Here is a 26,470-nt window from a genome sequence, read left to right as displayed (position 1 = left end):
TAATGTGGTTTCTTTTTTTTTTTAATGTTGAATAGTTTATTGTTGTGTTTTATATTTTTAATAATACTCAGTATAGGTGACAGTATAGGGAAATGGACATGCAACATTGTTGAAAATCTAAATATGCAAAAACTTTCTAGAAGTTGGTTAAATCAGTTATAGCACTTTCATATAATGAAAACTTTTATCGACATTAAACATTATATTGTAGAAGAATATTTCAATTTTGATTAAGTATATATGTTCTTACCTACACAAACACAGACATATAAAGAAAAACTATAACCACTCAAAAATAGCATCTAGGAGTACGTTATTCTGATCTTTAGTATTTTTATATTTTTCAAATTTTCTTTTTTAAAAATTTTTTAACATCTTTATTGGAGTATAACTGTTTTACAATGGTGTGTCCTAATATGGTTTCTTGAACACAGTGAAACCATGTGAAATGCTTGCTTTTTAAACAAACCCAGAGTTTTAAGTATGGGGGTAATGAAATAAAGGTAGTATTATTGACAACTTTTGAGTAATTAAGAACTGATTTGGGAGGATTTATAGTTTTCGTTGCATTGACTATAATGTAGTAGTTACATATACATTTATAGGAATATGAAACTGGAGCACAGGATGTTAATGGAGTAGGAGGGGTCTGCTGAGGTCATGAAAAGGGATAATCTCTGATGAGACGTTGAGAAGGGATGGACTTAATTTATCCATGGAAGAAGAAAATGATTTAGTATTAAATGTTGCAAAATGGATATACTTGTTAAGCAGGCAGAGAGAAGTTAAAGTGAGCATTAAATCATTTATTATTCATTCCTTTGTGTGTTTATATAGTTTGTTTCCTTAACTTTTTCAGCCTCTAGAGTATGCCCACATCCCTTACTTCATGGCCCACTTCATCTCTTTAAAGCCAGCAGCGTTGCAGCTCTCTGATCAGTCTTCTGTAGTCATATCTTCCATTGACTCTCTTCTTTTGCCTCCTTTTTTCACTTTAAGGATCCCTGTGATTGCACTGGGCCTGCTTGATAATCCAGGATAAGTAAATATACTTATATTTGCAAAGTGCCTTTTGCCATGTAGGTAACATATTTACAGATTCTGAGGGTTAGGGTTTAGACATCTTTCAGTACCATTATTTTACCTTCCACAGAAGTATTGTCTGGTGCTGTGAGAATGGCTTGAATTCTGCCTCCTAGTGCAGTGATGACATGTATTTTGGGATCAGTTTAGCACGTACTGAGGCTGAATAGCTGCTGCAACCCAGTGCATACCACATACCATTTGGTTTCAGTTTAGTTGAACTCTAGTCAGTGAACCAAGCTCAGTGTTGAAGGGAAGCTCTATGAATTGAGGTCCACATTGAGCCAGCAGCTTTGCATCAGGTGACAGAACGGAGGTAGCTGTCACATTTTAAATACAAAGCTGAGATGCTGGTGGGACCAGGGCAGTTGTGTTCTTGAATATACCATTTCCATTTGACAGTGAGGAATTTTGGGCCCTTGCCACATTGTTAGTCATTAAGTCTGACTTAATATTAGACATCATAGGCCGGAGAGTCACATTGTTCCGTGGGCTTAGTTTTGACAAGAGCCCACTGGCAAGCTAATAGCTACTTTTCAAAAAGGGGTGCCCTGATAGCTGTGTCAGGGAGGCAACAAATCTACAACCCCAATGGGAACCTCTGGGTAGAGGCTTTTTGCCAGAGTCTCAAATGAGCAAAATCATCAGTCACAAAACTTGTAGCTCAAGTGCATAATGGGGATTGTGGGGTGCTGAAGGCAGAGAGTATTAGCTTCCTTCTTCCCACTGTGAATCTTTCCACTGATGCTGGTGCCTTTTTTTCCCATAGGGCCCGGTAAGATAGTAATCTGGGTAACTCTGTGTGACAGAACCATAAAAATTTGTGTCTCTGCTGTCTCCAAATTCTCCAGCATACTTGGATGGGCTCCTATGGCCATTAGTTGATTTCTCTTTGGGGACTGGGAAATATTATCCTCATCTCTAATCATTTTTCTTCTTAAAGCAACTGTGATCACCTTAAAGGCTGAGGAGGTTGAGGAAGAGTGAGAGTCTGGGTGGGTAGAGATGGCTCCACACTGTTAAATTCACCTTTGGGTGTATTTTCAATTTCCAAGGGCATGACGGCTGCTGGTGGGTTAACCAAACAAATTTCCCGTGTTTTCAGCATTCACAGTGCTCTATATTGTGACATCCTCATGGGTGACACCATTTATTTCAGCCCAGGGGACCCCGTGATTCAGCAGCCAGTTTGCATTCTCTGGTCAACTTGATTTTGGCTCACACAAGTAGGAACCCATTTTGGAGAGCTCTCCTCAGTCCGGGGTATCTGCTACCCAATACAAAGTTAAACTCTCAGGTTTTCGCCTAGTTTCAATAAGGTGCTAGTTTCATAGAGACTGGGAGAGTTTTTCAGGGTGGCAGTGGTGATTGGAAAAATTTATCTAGATTTCTCATTCTCCAGTGGGTCATCTTTATTATACTGTAAGTGCTTTATTAATATTGTAAATCCAACCTGGGGCATCAAGAGCCTGAATACTACTCTTCTAAGTCTCAACTGTAATTTCTCATGGGTGTTGGTCTGTCTCTGGGAAATCTCCCTGAGATTTCCTGACCAAAGCTGCCTTATAGCAACCAGGATCCACTGCAAAAATATCTGAAGTCTTTTTTTGTCATCTCTAATTGAATTTAAAGTTGGCTCGATAGATCGCAGGTGGTATTGAGCTGTGAGGCAACCCAGCTATTGCCATTCTTCCTTAACATACATTAAGGCCCCTCTACCTGCATTTTTCAAGCGAACCAGGGTTCCTCTGATTCACCTTGTTTCTGCCCATAGTGATTGCTTGCCAGTTTCCCTCCTTTCATGCCCAGTATAGGTGAGTGGCTCTGTAACTGTTATCTGAAAAGGGTTAGAACCTTCTGTTCACTAGTTATTATTATGGTAGGATGGAACTGAAGCCAACTGCCAGATTGGTGAGGAAATCATCCTACCTGAAGGTTTTTTGTTTTTTTTTTAAATTGAAGTATAGTTGATGTACAAAATTATATATGTTGCAGGTGTACATATAGTGATTTACAGTTTTTAAAGCTTATACTCTATTTATAGTTATAAAATATTGGCTATATTCCCTGTGTTGTACAATATATCCTTGTAACCTGGAGGAGGTTTTAACAGCCACCTCCTCAGTTCTTCCTCATTATCAGGCAGTAAAATGAAGGACCATTTACTACTTGATTGACCATACGATTTGCTCAATATGTTTGTTAGTGATTCCCGCAGACTTCCCTCAAATCCCATTAATTGGCCCTTGAGGCCCTTATTCTTCCTCTTCCAGAAAGCCATGTCTCTAACAGCATCACATTCCTATTACCAAACTGTCAAGAACTTTGAAAGAGGTCTGTGATTTTACTCTACTTACAAGGTAACTAGTTAGGAGACAAGAGAATTCTGGGTCAGAGGTGAAGTATAGTTTATTACTTAAAGCAGTAGAAGTAGCCAGAGTATCAGTGTTTTTGCACTGCTCCCCCAAGATCCAGTTTCCGTAGGGCAATGCAAAGAGGACCAGATGACATCTACTCATGCAATCTTTTGCACTGCAGTAGAGGAACTCTGATCTTAGGGCACCTGAATCTTTTGTAATAGACAGTAAGTGTGGCTGCCCTTTGCTCCTAAGGTACACATTCTGTCTTCTGAGTCTGATCATTATACGAACAACCTTGAAAAGATAGTTCAGAATGATGGGCAAGTCGTTGCCTCATTCTCAAGACATACAGAAACAGTAGAGACTCATGTAAGAACTTTCTCCTGACACATGACAATCTTCAGATTATGAGGATTAATACAGTGTTTATTTTTCATTCACAGCTAAGTCCAGAATGGATGTTGCAGACAGCTTTCTTTCTTATAAGGCATGAATCAGGAATTTAAGTTCCTTCCACCATGTGACTCGGCCTTCTTTTCAATGTTCCTTCGTGTCTGCCGTGTTCACTTGCATTAATCTCTGGAAGAGAAAGAAGCATGGACACTCAATACTTGGGGCTATGAAGGACCAGGCCTAGAGGCAGCACACGTCGTTTTTCATCAGATTGCGTTTGACTTCAACCCAGTTAAATGCCACATTGAACTGCAAAAGGAAACTGGGAAATGTCTAGTTATACTCTGAATAAGAAAAGGAAATAGGTTTGGTGAATAGCTAGCTGTCTCTACCTCATTTTAGCCCATTCTTTTTGTTAAGCCATATGTAATTATTAAAAAAAATTCAAACAAGGCAAAGCGTTTTTAAAAATGCAAGTTAATTAAAAAAAAAAAAAAAAAAAAGACCCACTCCAGAATCCACCATCCAGAAATAGCCATTATTACTACTAAGTAAGTTTTTGTATATAGCTAGCTATATCATCCAGATTTTTATATATAGATGGAAAATAGATTAAAAAAAGGATAGAGCAATAAAAAATATTAAAATGATATAATACGTTAATTTTTTAAATATTAAAGTTAAATTTACTTGGCTATATAGAAGAAAAAGAAAGTGAAGCAAAATAGATAACATTGAACTTCATGTAAAATTTCCTTACCACAAGAGATATTATTTCCTTAAATTTATACCTTGAAGCTTAATAATAGAGATTACAAAAACAAACAGAAAACATTGAGAGGTAAGATTGTCTTTCCAGTTCAGATGCTTTTAGCTGTAACAGAATATTGCTAAAGCAGTAGGAAATTTATTGTTTTGCATAAGATGTTCAGAGGCTTTTCTAAGATTAGTTAATTTGGCAATAGCCAGTTCAACGGTAGCAGGGCATTGTTGTCTTTCTTGTGGTTCTCTTGGCTTTCCTAGGCATAGTTGTCAGGTCATTCATTACAGTTATTCTAAGGGTCATGGCCTAACACTTGAGCATCTGAAGGAAGGAAGGGAGTATGTTTTTAAGAGAGAGAACACTCCCAGCCATCTCACAGAAAATTTACCCTTCTGCTTTATTATCCTGACCTAAATCTATCCCAGACCTAAGGCAGTCAGTGGGTAGGGAGGGTAGATTTTTCTAAATTGACTTAAATATACCATGTTCACCTCTGGGCTGGAGTTTGAGGATGTGAGAGGGTGATTAGCCAAAGAAAACCAGACTTTGTCTACAAGGAGGGGATTTATGTTTAATTACTATTTGGTGGCAAACTATTTTGTTTTAACTACATGCTTCAAAATCTATATTGAGCTCCTGCCTTGAAAAGCTAACAGCATCCCCATGCTCTTCTCATTTCCTGTGCCCTCCAGTTTGTTTGTTTTTCAAAGATCTTTGTTATATTTTTCAGGTCTGGGACATTCTCTTCTGTAAACACAATGCTCAGAGTTGTTTTAGGGATTTGTTCTGTATTTTAAAAAAATATTTATTTATTTATTTGGCTGTGGTGGGTCTTTTTTTTTTTTTTTTTTTTTTCCCTGCGTTGGGTCTTAGTTGCGGCACGCAGGGTCATTAGTTGTGGCATGCGGGCTCAGTATTTGCAGTGTGGGCTTAGTTGCCCCACGGCATGTGTCTTAGTTCCCCGACCAGGGGTTGAACCGGTGTACCCCGCATTGCAAGATGGATTCTTAACCGCTGGACCACCAGGGAAGTCCCGCTCTGACAGGTCTTAGTTACGGCACACGGACTTCTTAGTTGTGGCACATGGGATCTTTTTTTTTTAGTTGTGGCATGTGGGCTCTTAGTTGTGGCATACAGATTCTTAGTTGTGGCATGCAAACTCTTAGTTGTGCATGTGTGTGGGATCTAGTTCCCAACCAGGGATGGAACTGGGCCCCTGCATTGGGAGCATGGAGTCTTATCCACTGGACCACCAGAGAAGTCCCATTTGTTCTGTATTTAATTTAAATTTGTAAGATGGTCACTACCAGTCCTTTCACCACAGCTTCTCCAGTGAGTTCTTTATATGATGTCTTAAATTGGCAGAACTTTATTGTTCAGTATCTTTTTTCAAGAATAAGTTCTGCAGACCTGTATTCTCTGAGTTTGTTCATAATGGAAAGTATTTCCTTCTTGTCCTAATTTTTGAATTGTATCTTGGCTGTATATAATATCATTAGGTCACACTTTCTTTCCTTTTAAGAATTCAAGCAGTGGACCTGGAGAGTATTGCTGTGGGGAGGACCAGGGACAGTCCCACCCCCCTGACCCCCTTGCAGTCTACTGAGTTTAACTACAGTAAGTCTTGCCATTGAACATTCTGTAACTGAATTTTTCAGAATGCGTTTTTTCCAATTTTTATTTTGTGGGCTTTTATGTTTGAATACATCTTCTGTTCTCCATTCATTGGATTTTCTACTTTAGGGACACAGGTTATACTTATGTTTGATTATCTTGTTTTATGTAGCTATTAGTTCCTCTCTAACCCCCCACCCCCTTTTTTTTCTTGGCCACGCTGCACGGCTTGTGGGATCTTAGTTCCCTGACCAGGGATCAAACCCGGGCCACAGCAGTGAAAGTGCACAGTCCTAACCATTGGACGGTCAGAGAATTCCCTCTAACCACTTTCTTTTTTTAAAAAAAATTTTTATTGGAGTATGGTTGCTTTACAATGTTGTGTTAGCCTCCGCTACACAACAAAATGAATCAGCCGTCCACATACAGATATCCCCTCCCTTTTGGACATAACCACTTTAATATCTGCTGATTTTTCATTTGCATTACTAGGATTGTTTCATGCCCCTTTTTAAGCAGTATTTTTATTCTCAAGAATGTATATTTTCTTCCTTGCTGATTCTATTTTATTTACTAATTCTGTTTTAGTTTTTAAATTACTTTGGTTCTATAATCCCTTTTTTTTAACCTTTTTTTGTTTCATTATCTCATTCTTGTGCTTTGTTCGAAGTTCTGTTTAGCATGAAGCAGTTTTGAGAAACATCTTCAAATTGCATTTTTTTAAAAAAATTATTTATTTATTTATGGCTGCGTTGGGTCTTCGTTGCTGCGCGCAGGCTTCCTCTAGTTGTGGCGAGCAGGGGCTACTCTTCGTTGCAGTGCATGGGCTTCTCATTGCGGTGCCTTCTCTTGTTGCGGAGCACGGGCTCTAGGCGCGCAGGCTTCAGTAGTTGCGGCTTGCGAGCTCTAGAGCATAAGTGCAGTAGTTGGTGGCACATGGGCTTAGTTGCTCCGCGGCATGTGGGATCTTCCCGGACCAGGACTCGAACCCATGTTCCCTGCATTGGCAGGCGGATTCTTAACCACTGCGCCACCAAGGAATTCTGAGAAATATCTTTATGCTGAGTTATATTTATTTGTAGGGTAAGATTTTTGGTTCTCTTACGCACGTTGTGTTCTTTATATTGTTTCTTTTTTGGCTGTGCTTTCTTTGCCATGCAACTTTTTTCCCTCTTGCTCATTTTTGTGAACCTCTTTGTAGATATTTGCTCCACTATAGCTTAGGTAATTTCTTGAAGCTCTTCTCACCATTTTTGAGACTAGGGTTTGAGGGCTAAGTATTTTGCCCTTTTCTGACGCCAGAGGGAATGGCAAGGATGCAGTGTAAAAGCTCAGCTGGGGCAGTATGCAGTTTTTGGTAAAACCTCAGGCTCAACTTTCTTTTCTAATTTTTGATTAAATGTCTTATACTAGATTTTAATCTCTTAACTGTGTGGGGGTATCTCATACAGTTAAGAATACCCTCTGATTTTATATAATTCACTCCTAGCCTAGATCCTTTAGTTCCAAAGAGTAAGTACTTTCCCTTCCTCTAGTTTTTCCTGTTTCTGCCTTGAAGCTTGCACTACTCTTTAGGCAGAGAAAGAACAAATTAAGTAGGCAGGAAAACAAAAAGAAAAGATTGCTTCTCTGCAGAATGAGGGGTTTTTGTGATATTCTCAGAATTTTAGCCAATTTTGGAAGCAGGATTATTAATAGCTGAATTTTATAGTTCAGTCCAGGGCATTTTCTCCTCTATTTCTGAAGTCTTCTATTTCACTGCTTGCTTGCCAGTTTTTGTTAAATGCATTATTATCTGCCTCTGCCACTCCCCCAGTGTTGGTTGCTGTTTGGTTTGTTGTTTTCACTGGGTTTTGTTTGTTTGATTTTGAATCATTAACATTGGAAAAATTTGATGTGATTTCAAGTCACCATTTTTTTTTTATTTTTTTTTTTTGCGGTACGCGGGCCTCTCACCGCTGTGGCCTCTCCCGTTGAGGAGCACAGGCTCCGGACGCGCAGGCTCAGCGGCCATGGCTCACGGGCCTAGTCACTCCGCGGCATGTGGGATCTTCCCAGACCGGGGCACGAACCTGCGTCCCCTGCATCGGCAGGCGGACTCCCAACCACTGCGCCACCAGGGAGCCCTCAAGTCACCATTTTTTAAGTGTTAGGAGTTGTTGAATCTAGACACACTCTCCTTACTAGAAATTTAATTTCTAATGTTGGGCTTCCTGATTAACTCTTCTTTGCACTTAGTGATGATGAGATTCTTTCCTACATATGAGCAAATCTTTGTTGATAATTTAGAATTTTTCTGGGGAAGTAATAACCTCAAGACCAATATTGCATTCCTTTTAGAATTCACTTTGTAATTTACCCCCAATATTTCTACCAGTTGTTCAGTGATTGCATGTGTACTTTTCAAACTCTGAGATATCTGATTTCTCTGTGTCTGAAGACATGAACTTATTTCAGGTGTTATCTCTACTGTATTGTACTTTAGTTTTCCTTTAACAGTTAATTTCTTAACCCATTCCAGTTTGAACACTGGAAACATTGGATGTCTCTTAGTTGTTTATCTTGCTCTAAACTTAGGTTAAAAACTCCTGTATTGTCCCTAGCTTCTACATGGAAAATAGTTCATGTTGGAGCTAAAGCTACTTTAAAATGGAAACATTTTCTCTCCCTTCTTTTATATCTTTCTTCTCTCCCCTACTCTTTCAAATTTCCTTTTTTTTTTTTTGGCTGCGTTGGGTCCTCGTTGCTGCACATGGGCTTTCTCTAGTTGTGGCGAGCAGGGGCTACTCTTCGTTGCGGTGCGTGGGCTTCTCATTGTGGTGGCTTCTCTTGTTGTGGAACACGGGCTCTAGGTGCATGGGCTTCAGTAGTTGTGGCGTGTGGGCTCAGTAGTTGCTGCCCGTGGGCTCTAGAGTGCAGACTCAGTAGTTGTGGTGCATGGGCTTCGTTGCTCCCGCAGCATGTGGGATCTTCCCAGACCAGGGATTGAACCCGTGTCCCCTGCATTGGCAGGTGGATTCTTAACCACTGTGCCACCAGGGAAGTCCAAATTTCCATTTTATAATTTGTCATCATGGGTAGCTTACCTATATTTTTCTTTAAATTTAAAAAAAAAAATCTTTTTTTTTTTTTTAAAGGTTTCAGTTAACTTTCTTGGGAGTTGTAGGTTAAAGTCTATTTTGTGTTTGTTTAAGCCATTCCTTTGTGATCTGTAAAAATAGATCCTTACAGGGCTGTTTTAAGGATTAAATGAGATAATATATATATTTGTAAATTACAACTTGCTACAGTTCTGATTATTTTTATTGTTAATTATACACACTAATATATTTAGGAGTGACACTGGTTGTCCTTACCTATGGTTTTACATAAAAATATTCAGTATTTGTTTATTTCCTTCTGGTTGGTACTCGCTTTTTGCATAAAATTTTATTCACTTATTTATTAAATTTATTTTTTATGGAAATAATATAGTTGATGTACAGTATTATATTAGTTTTAGGTGTACTATGTAGTGATTTGATATTTACATACATTATGAAATCACCATAATAAGTCTAGTAACCATATGTCCCCATACAAATTTCTTAACAATGTTATTGACCATATTCTTTATGGTGTGTATTATAGCCCCTTTGCTCACTTATTTTATAGCTGGAAGTTTTCTCCCCCACCCCGCTCAGTTTGTTCTCTGCATCTGAGTCTGTTTTCGTTCGGTTTGTTTTTTTTGTTTTTAGATTCCACATAAAAGTAAGGTCATATGGTATTTGTTTTTCTTAGTCTGACTTATTTAACTTAGTGTAATACTGTCTAAATCCATTCATGTAAAATGGCAAGATTTTATTTTTTTAATGGCTGAGTTATATGACACACATACACTGTCGTCTTTATCCATTTATCTACTGATGGCCACTTAGGTTGCTTCCATATCTTGGCTATTGCAAATAATGCTGCAATGAACATTGTGCATATATGTCTTTTTGAATTAGTGTTTTTGTTTTCTTTGGGTAAATACCCAGAAATGAAATTGCTGGATCATATGGCAATCCTATTTTTAATTTTTTGAGGAATCTTCACATTGTTTTCCATAGTGGCTGCACTAATTTCCAATCCCACTGACAGTTCACAAGGGTTCTCTTTTCTCTGCATCCTTGCCAACACTTATTATTTGTTGTCTTTTTGATCATAGCCATTGTGACAGGTGTGAGGTGGCATCTCATTGTGGTTTTGATTTGCATTTCCCTCATGATTAGTGATGTTGAGCATCTTCTCATGTGTCTGTTGGCCATCTGTATGTCTTCTTTGGGAAAATGTCTATTCAGGTCCTCTGCTTATTTTTTAATTGGGTTGTTGGTTTTTGGATGTTGATTTGTATGAGTTCTTTGTGTATTTTGGATATTAATCCCTTTGCAAGTATCTTGTCCCATTCACCGGGTGGCCTTTTCATTTTGTTGCTGGTTTCCTTCGCTGTGGAAAAGCTTTGCATTCTCAGTTTGATGTAGTCCCTTTTGTTTATTTTTGCTTTTGCTTCTCTTGCCTTAGGAGACATATCTGGAAAGATTCTGCTAAGACCAGTTTCAAAAAGCATGCTGCCCATGTTTTCTTCTGGTTTTATGGTTTCAGGTCTTCTTTTTAAGTCATTTTGAGTTTATTTTTGTATATGGTGTAAGAAAGTAGTCTAGTTTGACTCTTTTGCATGTAGCTGTCCAGTTTTCACAACATCATTTATTGAAGAGGCTGTCTTTTCCTCATTGCATATTCTGGCCTCCTTTGTTATAGATTAACTGACCATGTAAGCATGGGTTTATTTCTGGACTCTGTTCTGTCCTGTTGATCTGTGTGTCTGTTTTTGTGCTAGTACCATAGTATTTTGATTACCATAGTTTTGCAGTATAGTTTGAAATCAGGGCCTGTGATGCCTCCAGCTTTGTTCTTCTTCCTCAGATTTCTTTGGCTCCTTGCATAAAAATTTAAAGCAAAATTCATATCATATTAACCATTTTCCCAAATCTTTAAATATTCCTTCAGAACATGCTTTTTAAGTGGCCATTACATGGTTGTATAATAATTTTTTCAACCACATCTGTGTCGTTGGATATTCAGATTGTTTTCAGGTTTTTTTTATCGTCTCAAATAGTAGCATAATAAACTGTATTTAAACCTTTGTTCACTTCCTAGACCTGAAATTACTAGATCAGATAATGTATTCATGGTTTCTAACTCTTACCTTTAAAATGGTCCTTTGCATTTTTACAGTCTCTCAAGTAATGTATGCAAGTACTCATTTCACTGTAACTTGGGCGACATTGGGTTTTATTATAAACAAAAACCCAACAATTTTGATCACTAGGTAATAGAAAAATATTACCGTTAAGTTCTCTAGTAGTTGGGTTGCACATTCTTTGTTATTGTTGCTTAGTGACTCTGTTTCTTTTATAAATTGCCCTTTGTACATTGTTTTATGGCATATATATTTTTTCTTACTGATTTATAAAAAATTTAAACAGCACTGAAATACGGAACATATTAACTTAACTCACTTCTCAGTTTGTTTTTAGCTTTTTAATGGTTTTTAAATTGATGTAGAAGTATTTTGAATTTGAATAGCTAAAACTGCCTTTTCCATTTCTGATTTTCTTTTTAATCTTATTGGAGTATAGTTGCTTTACAATGTTGTGTTAGTTTCTGCTGTACAACAAAGTGAATCAGCTGTATGTATGTATATATCCCCATATCCCCTCCCACTTGAGCCTCCCTCCCACCCTCTCTATCCCACCCCTCTAGGTGGTCACAAAGCACTGAGCTGATCTCCCTGTGCTATGCAGCAGCTTCCCACTAGCTATCTATTTTACATTTGGTAGTGTATATATGTCAGTGCTACTCTTGCACTTTGTCCCAGCTTCCCCTTCCCCCGCTGTGTCCTCAAGTCCGTTCTCTATGTCTGTGTCTTTATTTGTGCCCCACCACTAGGTTCATCTGCTGTTTTTTTAGATTCCATATATGTGAGTTAGCATACGGTATCCATTTCTGATTTTTTAGTGAGTTTTTTACTCTTAGAAAAAGGCTTTCTGTCTTTAAAGTTTTAAAAAATATTTTCTTTAACCTCTTAGATTATTTTAATTTTTATTTAACTCTTTAAAGTAATCCATTTGGATTTTGTCTTACTTGGTATAAGGTACTTTCCCCTAAATAGTTAACCAGTTATTGTAGTACCATTATTAAATAATTTCAGTCTTTCCTTGCTGATTTGGAATCCCATCTTTGTCATACACTAAGTATTTATATTAATTGAATATTTTCCTGGAATTTCCTTTTGTTCTATTGTTCTATTAAAATCAGCCTATCTGGGGTTTTTTTTTTTTTTTTTTTTTTTTTTTTGCGGTATGGGGGCCGCTCACTGTTGTGGCCTCTCCGGTTGCGGAGCACAGGCTCTGGACGCACAGGCTCTGGACGCGCAGGCCCAGCGGCCATGGCTCACGGGCCCAGCCACTCCGTGGCATGTGGGATCTTCCCGGACTGGGGCACGAACCCGTGTCCCCTGCATCGGCAGTTGGACTCTCAACCACTGCGCCACCAGGGAAGCCCAAAATCAGCCTATCTTCTTAGTGTGAAAGTCATTAGACTGCGTTGATTCATGTTTTACTGGCCAATATTATGAATATAATCTATTCATAGTCTCTTCCACTGAGCATTTGCAATCCTCATCTCAGGATGTGTTTCTTGGCGTATTACAAAGGACAAAAGTTCTGTGTTATTTCATGATGATTTCCATACATTCACATTTTCATAGATTTACACATGCATACTTTACTTTTTACTCTCGTGTGCTTTCCAAGATTGTAGAGTTTATCTTGTTCTTATTCAGACTCTTTACATGATGACTGGGATCTAAGGGGGCAAAGGTGAAAGACATAGAAGACTTCTCAAGGCTCTTCTTGGCTCCAGAACTTGTACATGACATCCTATTACAAAGAATTGGAGGCATGAGTCCTTATGATCTGTCACAGTTAAAATATCTTCATAGTAAGAAAGTTTCCTAAAAAAATCTGAATAAAAACTATTATTGTGTTATTTTACATTTTCTTTTACTAAAGTATTAGCATTGCAGTCAAGAGGTATCTAATGTACTTATTAAATCAGGAGTTAAAAGCAAAGAGTGTCAGTACTCGGGTATTATAGTAAAATATCTATCCTTGATTTTTATGCTTTTTGTTTTGCTGGTATGTAATCTGTTTTAGGGCAGGGCCAGTGATATTATTCTTTCATGCCTTGAATAGATTAAGTGCTCCGAATGTTTAAAATGAACTATGACAAATAAGTTGAATTAACTAAATAGTAGTAAACTTCACACCCAATACTGACTCTTACTTACTGATTTCAAACATCTGAGAATGATTTGGTTAAAAGTTTTTGACGTTAAATAAGGTTGGGCTCCTAATATGTAATTAATTTCTTATTAATTGAATTCCTGTATTATATTTCAATTCATCAGTTTTAGCAGAGATGACTAATTCATCTATTTTCGGAGTAAACCTCAGAAAGAATTTTTTGCCTGAGTTTCTATGCCCTGTTTTGTAGTTTGTGGGCCATAGAATTTAATGCATGGTGATGGAGAATTCGACATCATTATGATGTGATAGTGCATGTCAAAGTGCTATGTAAATTTTAAAGTGCTATTTATGAAATGTACGCAACAGTATTTGGTGTTTTTAACAGAAGAAGAAGTTTGTCAGATATAAAAGTAGCAAATAATTGTAGACTTTAGTTGTTTATATGTTCTACGTTGGTCAAGGATAAGGGAACTGAAGTCACCTTAAAGTAAGTTATACTAGTATTACTTTATATTTTAATACATAGTAATATATGTATAGTAATGCCATAAGTATATTACTAGTATTGTTTATATATAAAATAATATGATCATGGTTAGAAGCGATTTTGTTATTTTTGACAAATATTTGTTAACACTGTAAATTACTTAAATACAATTATATAGAAATCTCATCTTTATATGTGTGGGTTATGATTTAAATTTAAATTGGATTTTACTTCTATTCACTTTTAGAAATATAAAGAAAAGGACAAACACAAACAAAAACACAAGAAGCAACCAGAACCATCACCTGCATTGGTTCCTTCCTTGACTGTTACTACAGAAAAAGTAAGTTTTAAGTGTCATATTTTGTTCTACATAATAACTAGTTATGTGCTGAATTTTGAAAATACTTGGGGAAGTGTCCTGGTTCTTTCTAAGCATTTCCACCTCTAACCCTACATCAAGTGCTTTAGGTTTTCCATTCTTAGTCCTTTATTCTATCTTCTGTTTATTCTGTGCTTATTTCTGAAGAATGTTAAGTGAGGATAACAAGTGGGGGGCATCAGTGAGATGTAAACTTCGGGCTGTGCAGTGGGCTTTGTCCACCTGTGATTTTGAATTTTGGCTTCACCACTTACAGACCAAGCTCTTAGGTTAATTAACATCTTTGTAACTCAGTTTCATCATTCGTTAAAGTGGAGGAGATAATTGTTGGAATTGAATGAGGTAATGCATATAAAGCAGTTAGAACAATGTCTGGTTCATAGTAAGTATTACTTAGTAAATGTTAAATATTATTAAGATTATAATCATGTGGTTAACAAGAAAACAAGTGGGGATGGTGTTGGGCATCTGGGACAGAGTAAGAAATGGAGGTGGGAGGGGTGCAGTAGGAGAAGAGGCCAGGATGAGAGTCCAATCACATAGGGCTGTATAAGCCAGTGGAAGGACGTAGTTTTTAGTCTGAGTGAAAAGATAGCCATTAGAGCAGCGGTCCCCAACCTTTTTGGCACCAGGGACTGTTTTTTTTTTTTTGTTTTTTTTTTAATTAATTAAGTTATTTATTTATATTTTTATTTTTGGCTGTGTACGGTCTTCATTTCTGTGGGAGGGCTTTCTCTAGTTGCGGCGAGAAGGGGCCACTCTTCATCACGGTGCTTGGGCCTCTCACTGTTGCGGCCTCTCTTGTTGCGGAGCACAGGCTCCAGACACGCAGGCTCAGTAGTTGTGGCTCACGGGTTTAGTTGCTCCGTGGCATGTGGGATCTTCCTGGACCAGGGATCGAACCTGTGTCCCCTGCATTGGCAGGTGGATTCTTAACCACTGTGCCACCAGGGAAGCCCAGGCCTTGAGTATTTGAAAGGGGCAGGTAGTGTGGGCTCCTTCTTGACCTGGTGGATGGATGGTAGAGGATTTGAGCCATAGATTCCTTTTAGGAGGACAGTGGTCCTTTAATGTTGGTTCACCACACTTTTTATTACCTTCTATTGATGGAAACATAGGGCTACGTCAAGGAAGGTAAGGCTGAGTTTTATTTTGATCTTCAAGGCTCCTTTTAGACCCCATGTTTAAAATTTGTAGAGTACATTTAAATTGAGTCACTGGGAAGTTTAATTTACTATTGCAGTTTTTAAATACCTGTACTATATAGCCAGTTTTGATTGTACATTTTTGAACCTTGCGTTTGTCATTTCTTACACCTTAAGGCAAAATTCCATTTTGTTTATTTCTTTATTAACTTAGAATCAACTCTGCCGGTCTTAAAATTTTTAATTGTACTTTATGTATAATTTTTAACTCTAAACATTTTTCAGGCTAGAAATTAGCAGCAAGTAAATGCCTCGATGTCATGTCAATGTGGTGTCACTGTAATCCTTTAAATACTGCAACTTTAATTTATCAATATAATATTTTCACATAAATCCTTGATAACCATGGTAGTGTACTACTGGTGATACATAGATATATAAAAGTCACTAGGAACCGAGTAGGATTTTCATATTAATCATTAAGATTGTATATGTAAGTGGCCTTCCTGGAAAACATAGCTTGTTGTTTCTGTCATTGGGAGGTGTAGGTTTTTAGGTATAAGAGGATTAGATGGAACAGATGGGATTAGATTCTGCAGAGACTTGAATTAAGGGAATCCTTTAATATAATACATCAAGTTGAGAAAGCAGAAAAGAAGGCTCACTTTGTGTTTGTAGGACAGTGTGGTCACTTCCCCTGATTTCCTCAGTTTGGTCTTTCTGAGCACTTCAAATCTGTTTCCTTCTTTCCATAGTGTTAGTAGAAGGGTATATAGCCAAGGAAGGGTAAGAGAAGAAAGTCTTAGCTCTTTACCTTGTGCTGATTTGTTTGGTGTCAGTGTTATTTTTCTGAAAAAAAATCTTTGAATGAGGAAAAGCCTTAGTTAAGTTCTGTTTTCTTGTATCTCTTGGCCTTTCAGTAAGTATAACTTTTAAATAACTGTTAAAGTTTATACTGTTTTTCTAAGAATTTTGATAGTAGAACAAACATTTTTCTGTAAAGTAGGTTAATTGATTTCTTAATGTTTAAAAACTTCTAATATGCTTCTTTAAAGATTAACTTTTAAAGAAATCTGTAGAACTTTTAAGTTACTAAGAAATCCAGGTGTAGATTTATCCACTATGTTTTTAGTATATGTCAATCTCTTTGTTCTTTTCTTGTGTTATTCAGCAACACAACACCGTTGAATGCTAATCATCCTTAAACAAATTTTTTTGGAGACTTAATTTTTAAGGAAATACACACACATACACAATAATGTTATGATAATAAAAGTATTCAAAATTTTATTGTATCAAATACATTGGACCTTTTGTTAGCTTTCTTGAGGTAGAATTGACATACAATAAATTGCACATATTTGAAGTGGAAAATTCCATAAATTTGTGAATTGATTTGCTAAATGATTAGCAAAAGTTTCCTTTTGATTTAGTGTAATCCCCTTCTTGCCTTCACATGACTACCCTTGCCCTGGCAACTATTGTTGTGTTTTCTGTCACTGTCAATTAGTTTGAATTTTCTAGAATGTTAAAAATGGAAACATATAGTATGTACACTTCTTTATCTGACGTCTTTCACTCAGCATAATTATTTTGAGACTCATCCATATTGTGTGTATGAAGAGTTCATTCCCTTTTATTCCTGACTAGTATTCTGTTGTATGGGCATACCATAATTTGTTAATCCATTTAATAATTGATGGACATTCAGGTTGTTTCCAGTTTTGGGCTATTAAAAATAAAGCTGCTAGGAACATTGTACAATATTTGTATGGGCATGCACTTTAATTTTTCTTGCATAAATACCAAGGAGTAGAATAGCTGGGTCACATGGTAGGTATGTCCTTCATTATTTAAGACAGTGTCACACTATCTTCCAAAGTGGTTATACCATTTAATAATTCTACCATCAGTGTACGAGAGTTCTTGTTCCTCTACATTCTCTGCAACATGGTATAATCAGTCGTTTTAATTTTAGCCATTCTAGTAGGTATGTATCAGTTTCTCATTGTGGTTTTGATTTGCATTTCCTTAATGGCCTAAATTATGTTTAACATCTTTTCATGTGAATAGTTGCCATTTATTTATTTTTTCCTTTTTATTGGTTTGTTTGTTTTCTTATTACTGAGTTTTGTGAGACATTATATGTTCCGATGCAAATCCTTTATCAGATATGTTATATGTTTTCTTTTAGAAGTTTTATATTTTTATGTTTTACATTTAGGTCGATGATCCTTTTTAAGTAAATTTTTGCATATGATGTGAGTTACACATCAAAGTCCACTTATTTGAATACTGATATTCAGTTTTTCCTGAGCCATTTGTGGAACAGACTGTCCTTTTTCCACTGAATTACCTTTACTCGCATTTGTATAAAACCAGTTGACCATATATGCTTGGGTCTATTTCTGGACTCTGTTCTGTTCCATACCACACAATCTTGATTACTGTGGCTTTATAATGACCCTTGAGGTCAGATAGGGTCCACTTCCACCTTTGTTCTCTTTCAGTTGTTTGATCTATTCTAGGTTCTCTGCATTTTTATATGAATTTTAGAATTGTCAATTTGTAGAAATAAAACTGCTGGTATTTTGACTTGAACTGTAATGAATCTTCAAATCGTTTCGGGGGAGAATTGGTACCTCAGTAATATTGAGTCTTCTAATCTGTGAACGTGTGTGTGTGTGTGTGTGTGTGTGTGTGTGTGTGTGTGTGTGTTTGTACCCAACATCTTCTTTATCCATTCATCTGCCAGTGCACATTTAGGTTGTTTCCATGTCTTGGCTATTGTAAACAGTGCTGCAGTCAACATTGGCGTGCATGTATACTTTCGAACCAAGTTTTTCTCCAGATATATGCCCCGAAGTGGGATTGCTGGATCATATGGTAGCTCTATTTTTAGTTTTTTAAGGAACCTCCGTACTGTTTTCCGTAGTGGTTGCACCAAGTTACATTCCCACTGACAGTGTAGGAGGGTTCCCTTGTCTCCATGCCCTCTCCAGCATTTATTATTTGTAGACTCTTTAATAGCCATTCTGACTGGTGTGAGGTGATACTTTGTTGTGGTTTTGATTTGCATTTCTCTAATAATTAGCAGTGTTGAGCATCTTTTCATGTGCCTTTTGGCCGTCTGTATGTCTTCTTTGGAGAAATGTCTGTTTAGGTCTTCTGCCCGTTTTTTGATTATGTTGTTTGTTTTTCTGACATTGAGTTGTATGAACTGTTTGTATATTTTGGAAATTAAGCCCTTGTTGGTTGCATCGTTGGCAAAAATTTTCTCCCAGTCTGTAGGGTTTTTTTGGTTTTGTTGATGGTTTCCTTCACTGTGCAAAAGCTTTTAAGTTTGATTAGGCCCCATTTGTTTATTTTTGCTTTTATTTCTTTTGCCTCGGGAGACTGATCTAAGAAAATATTGTTATGATTTATGTCACAGAATGTTTTGCCTATGTTCTCGTCTAGGAGTTTTATAGTGTCTTACATTTAGATCTTAAAGCCATTTTGAGTTTATTTTTGTATATGGTGTCAGAGTGTTCTGATTTCATTGATTGACATGAGGGTTTCCCAGCACCTCTTGCTGAAGAGACTGTTTATATATTTTTAATAGATATATTGATTGATTTTTTTTCCTTTTTTAATCTGTTAATATGATGAAGTATGTTGATTTTCCAAGGGTTGATTTTCCAGTGTTGGAAAAAACCTTGCATTCCTGGGGAAATCCCACTTGGTCTTGATGTATTACCATTTTTATATACTGTTTGATTCTACTTTTAGAAATTGTACAGGAATTTTTGCCTCTGTATTCATGAGGGATATTGACCCATATTTTCTTACGATGTCTTTGGTTTTGGTGTCAAAAGGAATGCTGGCCTTATAGAATGCATTGCAGGTATTCACTCTTGTTTTCTGGAAGAGTTTATGTAAATTTGGTAATATTTCTTAATGTTTGATAGTATTCACTTTTTTTTTTTTTTTTCTTTTTGCTGCACTGCACAGCTTGTGGGATCTTAGTTCCCTGACAAGGGATTGAACCTGGGTCCTTGGCAGTAAGAGTGCGGAGTCCTGACCACTGGACCGCCAGGGAACTCCCGCTAGTATTCACTTTTAAGGCCATCTGGGCCTAGAGTTTTCTTTAGGGGAACGTTTTCAACTGTAATTTCATTAAAAAAAAATAGATATAGGGCTATATTCAGGTTATCTATTTCTTTTTGAGTGAGCTTTGACAGTCTTTTCTCTTTTTTTCTAACCAGGCTGGCTATGAATTTTTATGATCTTAAATTATTAGCTTTTGGTTCCAGTGATTTTTCTCTGTTGTTATTATGTTTTATATTTTAGTGATTTCTGTTCTAATTTTTTTTTTCTTTTTACTGCTTGCTTTGGGTTTCTTTTACTCTTCATTTTCTAATTTATTAAGGTGTAATATGAATTTATTCAAGACCTTTCTTTTCTCTAAAACAGGCAGCTTAAAAAAAACTTTATTTTTTTATTTTAATTTTTTTGTTTTTTTTGCGGTATGCAGGCCTCTCACTGTTGTGGCCTCTCCCGTTGCGGAGCACAGGCTCCGGACGTGCAGGCTCAGCGGCCACAGCTCATGGGCCCAGCCGCTCTGCGGCATATGGGATCTTCCCGGACCGGGGCACGAACCCGTGTCCCCTGCATCCGCAGGCGGACTCTCAACCACTGCGCCACCAGGGAAGCCCAAAACTTTATTTTTTAAAGTGGTTTTAGATTCAGAGAAAAATTGACTGGAAAGTATAGAGACTTCCTATATAACTCCTGACACCTTCCCCCACTGTCAGCATCCCACACCAGAGTGATTCATTTGTTACAATCTGTGAACTTCCACTGACACATCATTAAGGCTTAAAATCCACAGTTGGCATTAGGGTTCAGTTTTGATGTTGTACATGCTATTCTATGGTTTTTAACAAATGTGTAATAACATGTATCTGCCATTATAGTATCCTGCAGAATAGTTTCACTAACCTAAAAATCCACTGTCTTCTACCTGTTGATTCCTACTTCTTCCCAAGTCCTGACAACCACAAAAATTTTTACTGTCTTCATAATTTTGCCTTTTTCAGAATGTCATATAGTTGGAATCATATAATATGTAGCCTTTTCAGACTAGATGTTTTCACTTAGTAATATCCATTCAAGATTCATCTGTCTTGGGCTTCCCTGGAGGTGCAGAGGTTAAGAATCCGCCTGCCAATGCAGGGGACACAGGTTCTAGCTCTGGGCCAGGAAGATTCCACATGCTGCGGAGCACCTAAGCCCGTATACCACAACTACTGAGCCTGTGCTGTAGAGCCTGTGAGCCACAACTACTGAAGCCCATGCGCCTGGAGCGCATGCTCCGCAACAAAGAGAAGCCGCTGCAGTGAGAAGCCTGCACACCACAACAAAGAGTAGCCCCCACTCGCCACAACTAGAGAAAGCCCAAACAAAAAAGAAAAAGACCCAACACATAGCAAAAAAGACCCAACACAGTCAAAAATAATAAATAAATAAATTAAAAATAAATCAGAAAAAAATTCATCTGTCTTTTCAAGGCTTGATAGCTGATTTTTTTCTACAACTGAATAATATTCCATTGTCTGGATGTACAACAGTTTATTTATCCATTCATCTACGTATAGAAGGACATCTTGGTTGCTTCCAAGTTTTGGCAGTTATGAATAAAGCTGCCATGAACATCCACGTGCAGATTTTTGTGTGGACACAATTTTTCACCTTCTTTGGTTAAAAATCAAGGAGTGTAATTGCTGGATCATAGGTTTAGTTTTGTTTTTTTGTTTGTTTGGTTTTTGGTGTTTTTTTTTGGCTGCACCACACAGCTTGTGGGATGTTAGTTCCCTGACCAGGGATTGAATCTGGGCCCTTAGCAGTAAAAGCGCAGAGTCCTAACCACTGGACCACCAGGGAATTCCCTCATATGTTTAGTTTTATAAGAGACTGCTGAACTGTTTTCCAAAATGGCTGAATCATTTTGCATCCCTGCCAACAATGAATAGAGTTTATTCTTCTCTGCATCCTTACCAGTTATTAGTGTTGTTAACATTGTTTAAATTTGCATTTTTTGGACTTCCCTGGTGGCACAGTGGTTAAGAATCCACCTGCCAATGCAGGGGACACAGGTTCGATCCCTGGTCCGGGAAGATCCCACATGCTGTGGAGCACCTAAGCATGTGCGCCACAACTACTGTGCCTGTGCTCTAGAGCCTGCGAGTCACAACTACTGAGCCTGCATGTCACAACTACCGAAGCCCGTATGGCTAGAGTCCGTGCTCTGCAACAAGAGAAGCCACCTCAATGAGAAGCCCACGCACCACAACAAAGAGTAGCCACTGCTTGCCAAAAGTAGGGAAAGCCTGTACACAGCAGTGAAGACCCAACACAGCCAAAAATAAATAAATAATTTATTTTAAAAATTAGCATTTCTCTGCTGACATAGGATGAGTAGCATCTTTTCTATGCTTATTTGTCATTTGTGTATCTTCTTTGGTGAGGTGTCTATCAAGGTTTTTGGCCCTTTAAAAAATAAGATTGGTTGTTTTCTTACTGTTGACTTTTAAGAGTTCTTTATGTATTTTGGATAATGGTCTTTTTAAAAAATAAATTTATTTATCTATTTATTTTTGGCAGCGTTGGGTCTTCGTTGCTGTGCGTGGGCTTTCTCTAGTTGCAGCGAGCGGGGGCTACTCTTCATTGTGGCGCGTGGGCTTCTCACTGGTGGCTTCTCGTTGTGGAGCACGGGCTCTAGGGGCGTGGGCTTCAGTAGTTGTGGCTCGCGGGCTCTAGAGTGCAGGCTCAGTAGTTGTGGCTTGTGGGCTCTAGAGCACAGGCTCAGTAGTCGTGGCACATGGGCTTAGTTGCTCCGTGGCTTGTGGGATCATCCCGGACCAGGGCTCGAACTTGTGTCCCCTGCATTGGCAGGTAGATTCTTAACCACTGAGACACCAGGGAAGCCCGATAACGGTCTTTTTTATCTGATATGTCTTTTGCAAGTATTTTTACTAGTCTGTGGCTTATCTTTTCATTTTCTTGACAGTGACTTTTGCAGCGTAGACGTTTTCCATTTCAGTGAAATCCAGCTTGCCAGTTCTTTCTTTCATGGATTATGCCTTTGGTGTTGTAGCTAAAAAGCTATCACCAAACCCAGGGTTATCCTGTTTTCTCTTATGTTATTTTTTAGGAGTTTTATAGTTTTCTGTTGTACATTTAGGTTTGTGATCCATTTTGAGTTCATTTTTGTGAGGGGCTATAAGTTCTGTGTCTAGATTCATTTTTGTTGCATGTGGATATCTAATGTTCTAGCACCATTTGTTGAAAAGCCTGTTTTTGCTTCACTGTATATTGCTTTTGCACTTTTGTCAAAGGTCAGTTGACAGTATTCATGTGGGTCTGTTTCTGGGCTCTGTGTCTGTTCCATGATATAGTTGTCTGTTCTTTCATCAATACTACGATGTCTTTTTTTTTTTTTTTTTTTTTTTTTTTGCGGTACGCGGGCCTCTCACTGTTATGGCCTCTCCCCTCGCGGAGCACAGGCTCCGGACGCGCAGCCTCAGCGGCCATGGCTCACGGGCCTAGCCCCTCCGCGGCATGTGGGATCTTCCCGGACCGGGGCACGAACCCGTATCCCCTGCATCGGCAGGTGGACTCTCAACCACTGCACCACCAGGGAAGCCCTAGTCAACACAATATTGAAAGACAGGGAGTACTGACATTACTCAATTTCAGACTCATTATAAAGCTACAGTAATTAAGACATCATAGTGGGCTTCCCTGGTGGCGCAGTGGTTGAGAGTCCGCCTGTCGATGCAGGGGATACGGGTTCGTGCCCCGGTCCGGGAAGATCCCACATGCCGCGGAGCGGCTAGGCCCGTGAGCCATGGCCGCTGAGCCTGCGCGTCTGGAGCCTGTACTCCGCAACGGGAGAGGCCACAACAGTGAGAGGCCCACGTACCGCAAAAAAAAAAAAAAAAAAAAAAAAAATTGTGTTGGCTAATTGGGTCTTCTGCTTCTTCACATATAGTATCAGTTTGTCAATATCCACACACCAAAAAATAAAATTGCTGGAATTTTGATTGAGATTTTATTAAATCTGTAGATGAAGTTGCGAGGAACTGACATTTTGATGATGATATTGGCAGCTTATCTATGAAGTTGGAATAACTCTCCATTTATTTAGTTCTTCTTTAATTTTTTTCATCAAAGGTTTGTTGTATCCTCATATAGGCCTTATACATATTCTCTTAGATTTAACCTAAGTGTTTAATTTACCTATTGTATATGGTACTGTGTTTTTAATTTCAAATTCAGCTTGTTCCTTGCTGGTATATAGGAAACCAATTTTCTTTTTTATATTAACCTTGTATTCTGCAAGCTTGCTATAATCACTTTTGTTTTTTCAAGGCTTGATGCTTTCATTTTATTTTACATTAAGTAAAATTATACATCAAAGTGAAAAACTGGGTTATGGTTGTACAGGTAGCATTTTTCCTTCCTCAGTGTCTCATGACATAATGGTACATCATGTATTTAATGCTTCTTAGATTTCATTAAATATGGTGTTATGTTTTTTTCCCCCATTCTTTTTCAAGTTCTTTTCCCTTTTAGGTTATTACAGAATATGGAATGGAGTTCGCTGTATTATCCAGTAGTTCCTTGTTGGTTATCTGTTTTTTTAAAAATAAATTTATTTATTTTTATTTTTGACTGTATAGTGTCTTTATTGTTGAGCAGGGGCTACTATTCGTTGCCCTGTGCAGACTTCTCATTGCAGTGGCTTCTCTTGTTGCAGAGCATGGGCTCTAGGTGCGAGGGGTCAGTAGTTGTGGTTTGCCAGCTCAGTAGTTGTGGCTGTGGGCTCTAGAGTGCAGGCTTGGTAGTTGTGGCACATGGTCTTAGTTGCTCCACGGCATGTGGGATTTTCCTGGCCCAGGGCTCAAACCCGTGTCCCCCCTGCATTGGCAGGAAGATTCTTAACCACTGCACCATCAGGGAAGCCTCTGGTTATCTGTTTTAAGTACAGAAGTGTGTATATGTCAGTCCCAAACTCCCGTATAATTAATTGTTTCTTGTGGGGGGGACTGCTAGCAAGTGAGAGGATCTCGTTGGATGCCATATCTTAAAATGCATCTTTGTGGTTAACAGGGGTTAGAGGAATGAGGCTGGCCTGTGGGGAAACAGGCGAGAGTACAGGCTCCTGGAATGGTATGGAGGTTCCTTAAAAAACTAAAAATAGAGCTACCATATGACAGGCATTCCCACTCCTGTGCATATATCTGGAGAAAAACTTGGTTCAAAAGTATATGTGCACCCCAGTGTTTATTGCAGCACTGTTTACAATAGTCAAGACATGGAAAAAACCTAAATGTCCATCAGCAGATGAATGGATAAAGAAGATGGGGTACATTAATCACTTACTAGTTCCAGGAATATTTTTGGTCAATAATTTTGGATTTTCTACGTAGACAATTATGTTATCTTTGAAAAAAAAGGTAGTTTAATTTTATTCTTCCTAATCAGTATACATTTTACTTCCTTTTCTTGTCTTATTACATAAACTAGGATTTCCAGTATGATGTTGAAATAGAGTAGTGAGAGATAGAATCCTTGCCTTGTTCTTCATATTAGTGGGAAACCTTCTCACCATTAAGTATGATGTTAGCTGTAAGTTTTTTGTACATATTTTTTCATCAAGTTGAGGAAACTCTCCTTTTCCTGAGGGTTTGTATTATAAAGCGTGTTGGACTTTGTGAAATGCTTTTTCCTCATCTGTTGATATGATATGTGACTGTTTTTCTTTATGCTATGATGGATTATATTAATTGATTTTTGAATGTTGACTCAGCCTTTCATTCCTGGGAGAATCCCCCCTGGTGTGGTATATAGTTCTTTTTTTGTTCTTTTAACATCTTTATTGGAGTATAATTGCTTTACAACGGTGTGTTAGTTTCTGCTGTATAACAAAGTGACTCAGCTATACATATACATATATCCCCATATCTCCTCCCTCTTGTGTCTCCCTCCCACCCTCCCTATCCCACCCCTCTAGGGGATCACACAGCATGGAGCTGATCTCCCTGTGCTATGTGGCTGCTTCCCACTAGCTATCTATTTTACATTTCGCAGAGTATATATGTCCATGCCACTCTCTCACTTTGTCCCAGCTTACGCTTCCCGCTCCCCATGCCCTCAAGTCCATTCTGTACGTCTGAGTCTTTATTCCTGTCCTGCCCCTAGGTTCTTCAGAACCACTTTTTTTTTTTTTTTTTAAGATTTCATGTATATGTGTTAGCATACAGTATTTGTTTTTCTCTTTCTGACTTACTTCACTCTGTATGACACATTCTAGGTCCATCCACCTTACTACAAATAACTCAATTTCGTTTCTTTTTATGGCTGAGTAATATTCCATTGTATATATGTCCCACATCTTCTTTATCCAGTCATCCGTTGATGGACACTTAGGTTGCTTCCATGTCCTGGCTATTGTAAATAGACTGCGTTGAACATTGTGGTACATGACTATTTTTGAATTATGGTTTTCTCAGGGTATATGCCCAGGAGTGGGATTGTTGGGTCGTATGGTGGTTCTGTTCTTAGTTTTTTAAAGAATCTCCATATTGTTATCCACAGTGGCTGTATTAATTTACATTCCTAATAGCAGTGCAAGAGGGTTCCCTTTTCTCCACATCCATCCCAGCATTTACTGTTTGTCGATTTTTTGATGATGGTCATTCTGACCGGTGTGAGGTGATACCTCATTGTAGTTTTGATATGCATTTCTCTAATGATTAGTGATGTTGAGCATCCTTTCATGTGTTTGTTGGCAATCTGTATGTCTTCTTTGGAGAAGTGTCTATTTAGGTCTTCTGCCCATCTTTGGATTGGGTTGTTTGTTTTT

At 38.0% G+C, this 26,470-nt stretch overlaps 1 protein-coding gene across 12 annotated transcripts in view; it reads left to right on the top strand.

The window, feature by feature from the left end:
- Window positions 1-26,470, top strand: part of MLLT10 (MLLT10 histone lysine methyltransferase DOT1L cofactor) — a 257,663-nt gene that overhangs the window by 135,326 nt on the left and 95,867 nt on the right. For all 12 annotated transcript variants that reach the window (XM_028495894.2, XM_055087796.1, XM_024129589.3 and 9 more), the window contains one exon: window positions 14,279-14,374. In XM_028495894.2, the coding sequence (XP_028351695.1) occupies window positions 14,279-14,374 (96 nt within the window). The remainder of the gene's footprint in view (window positions 1-14,278; window positions 14,375-26,470) is intronic.

This window comes from Physeter macrocephalus, chromosome 11, assembly GCF_002837175.3.
Source record: "Physeter macrocephalus isolate SW-GA chromosome 11, ASM283717v5, whole genome shotgun sequence".
In the NCBI taxonomy this organism is placed as follows: domain Eukaryota; kingdom Metazoa; phylum Chordata; class Mammalia; order Artiodactyla; family Physeteridae; genus Physeter; species Physeter macrocephalus.
This window is presented reverse-complemented; position numbering and strand designations above follow the sequence as displayed.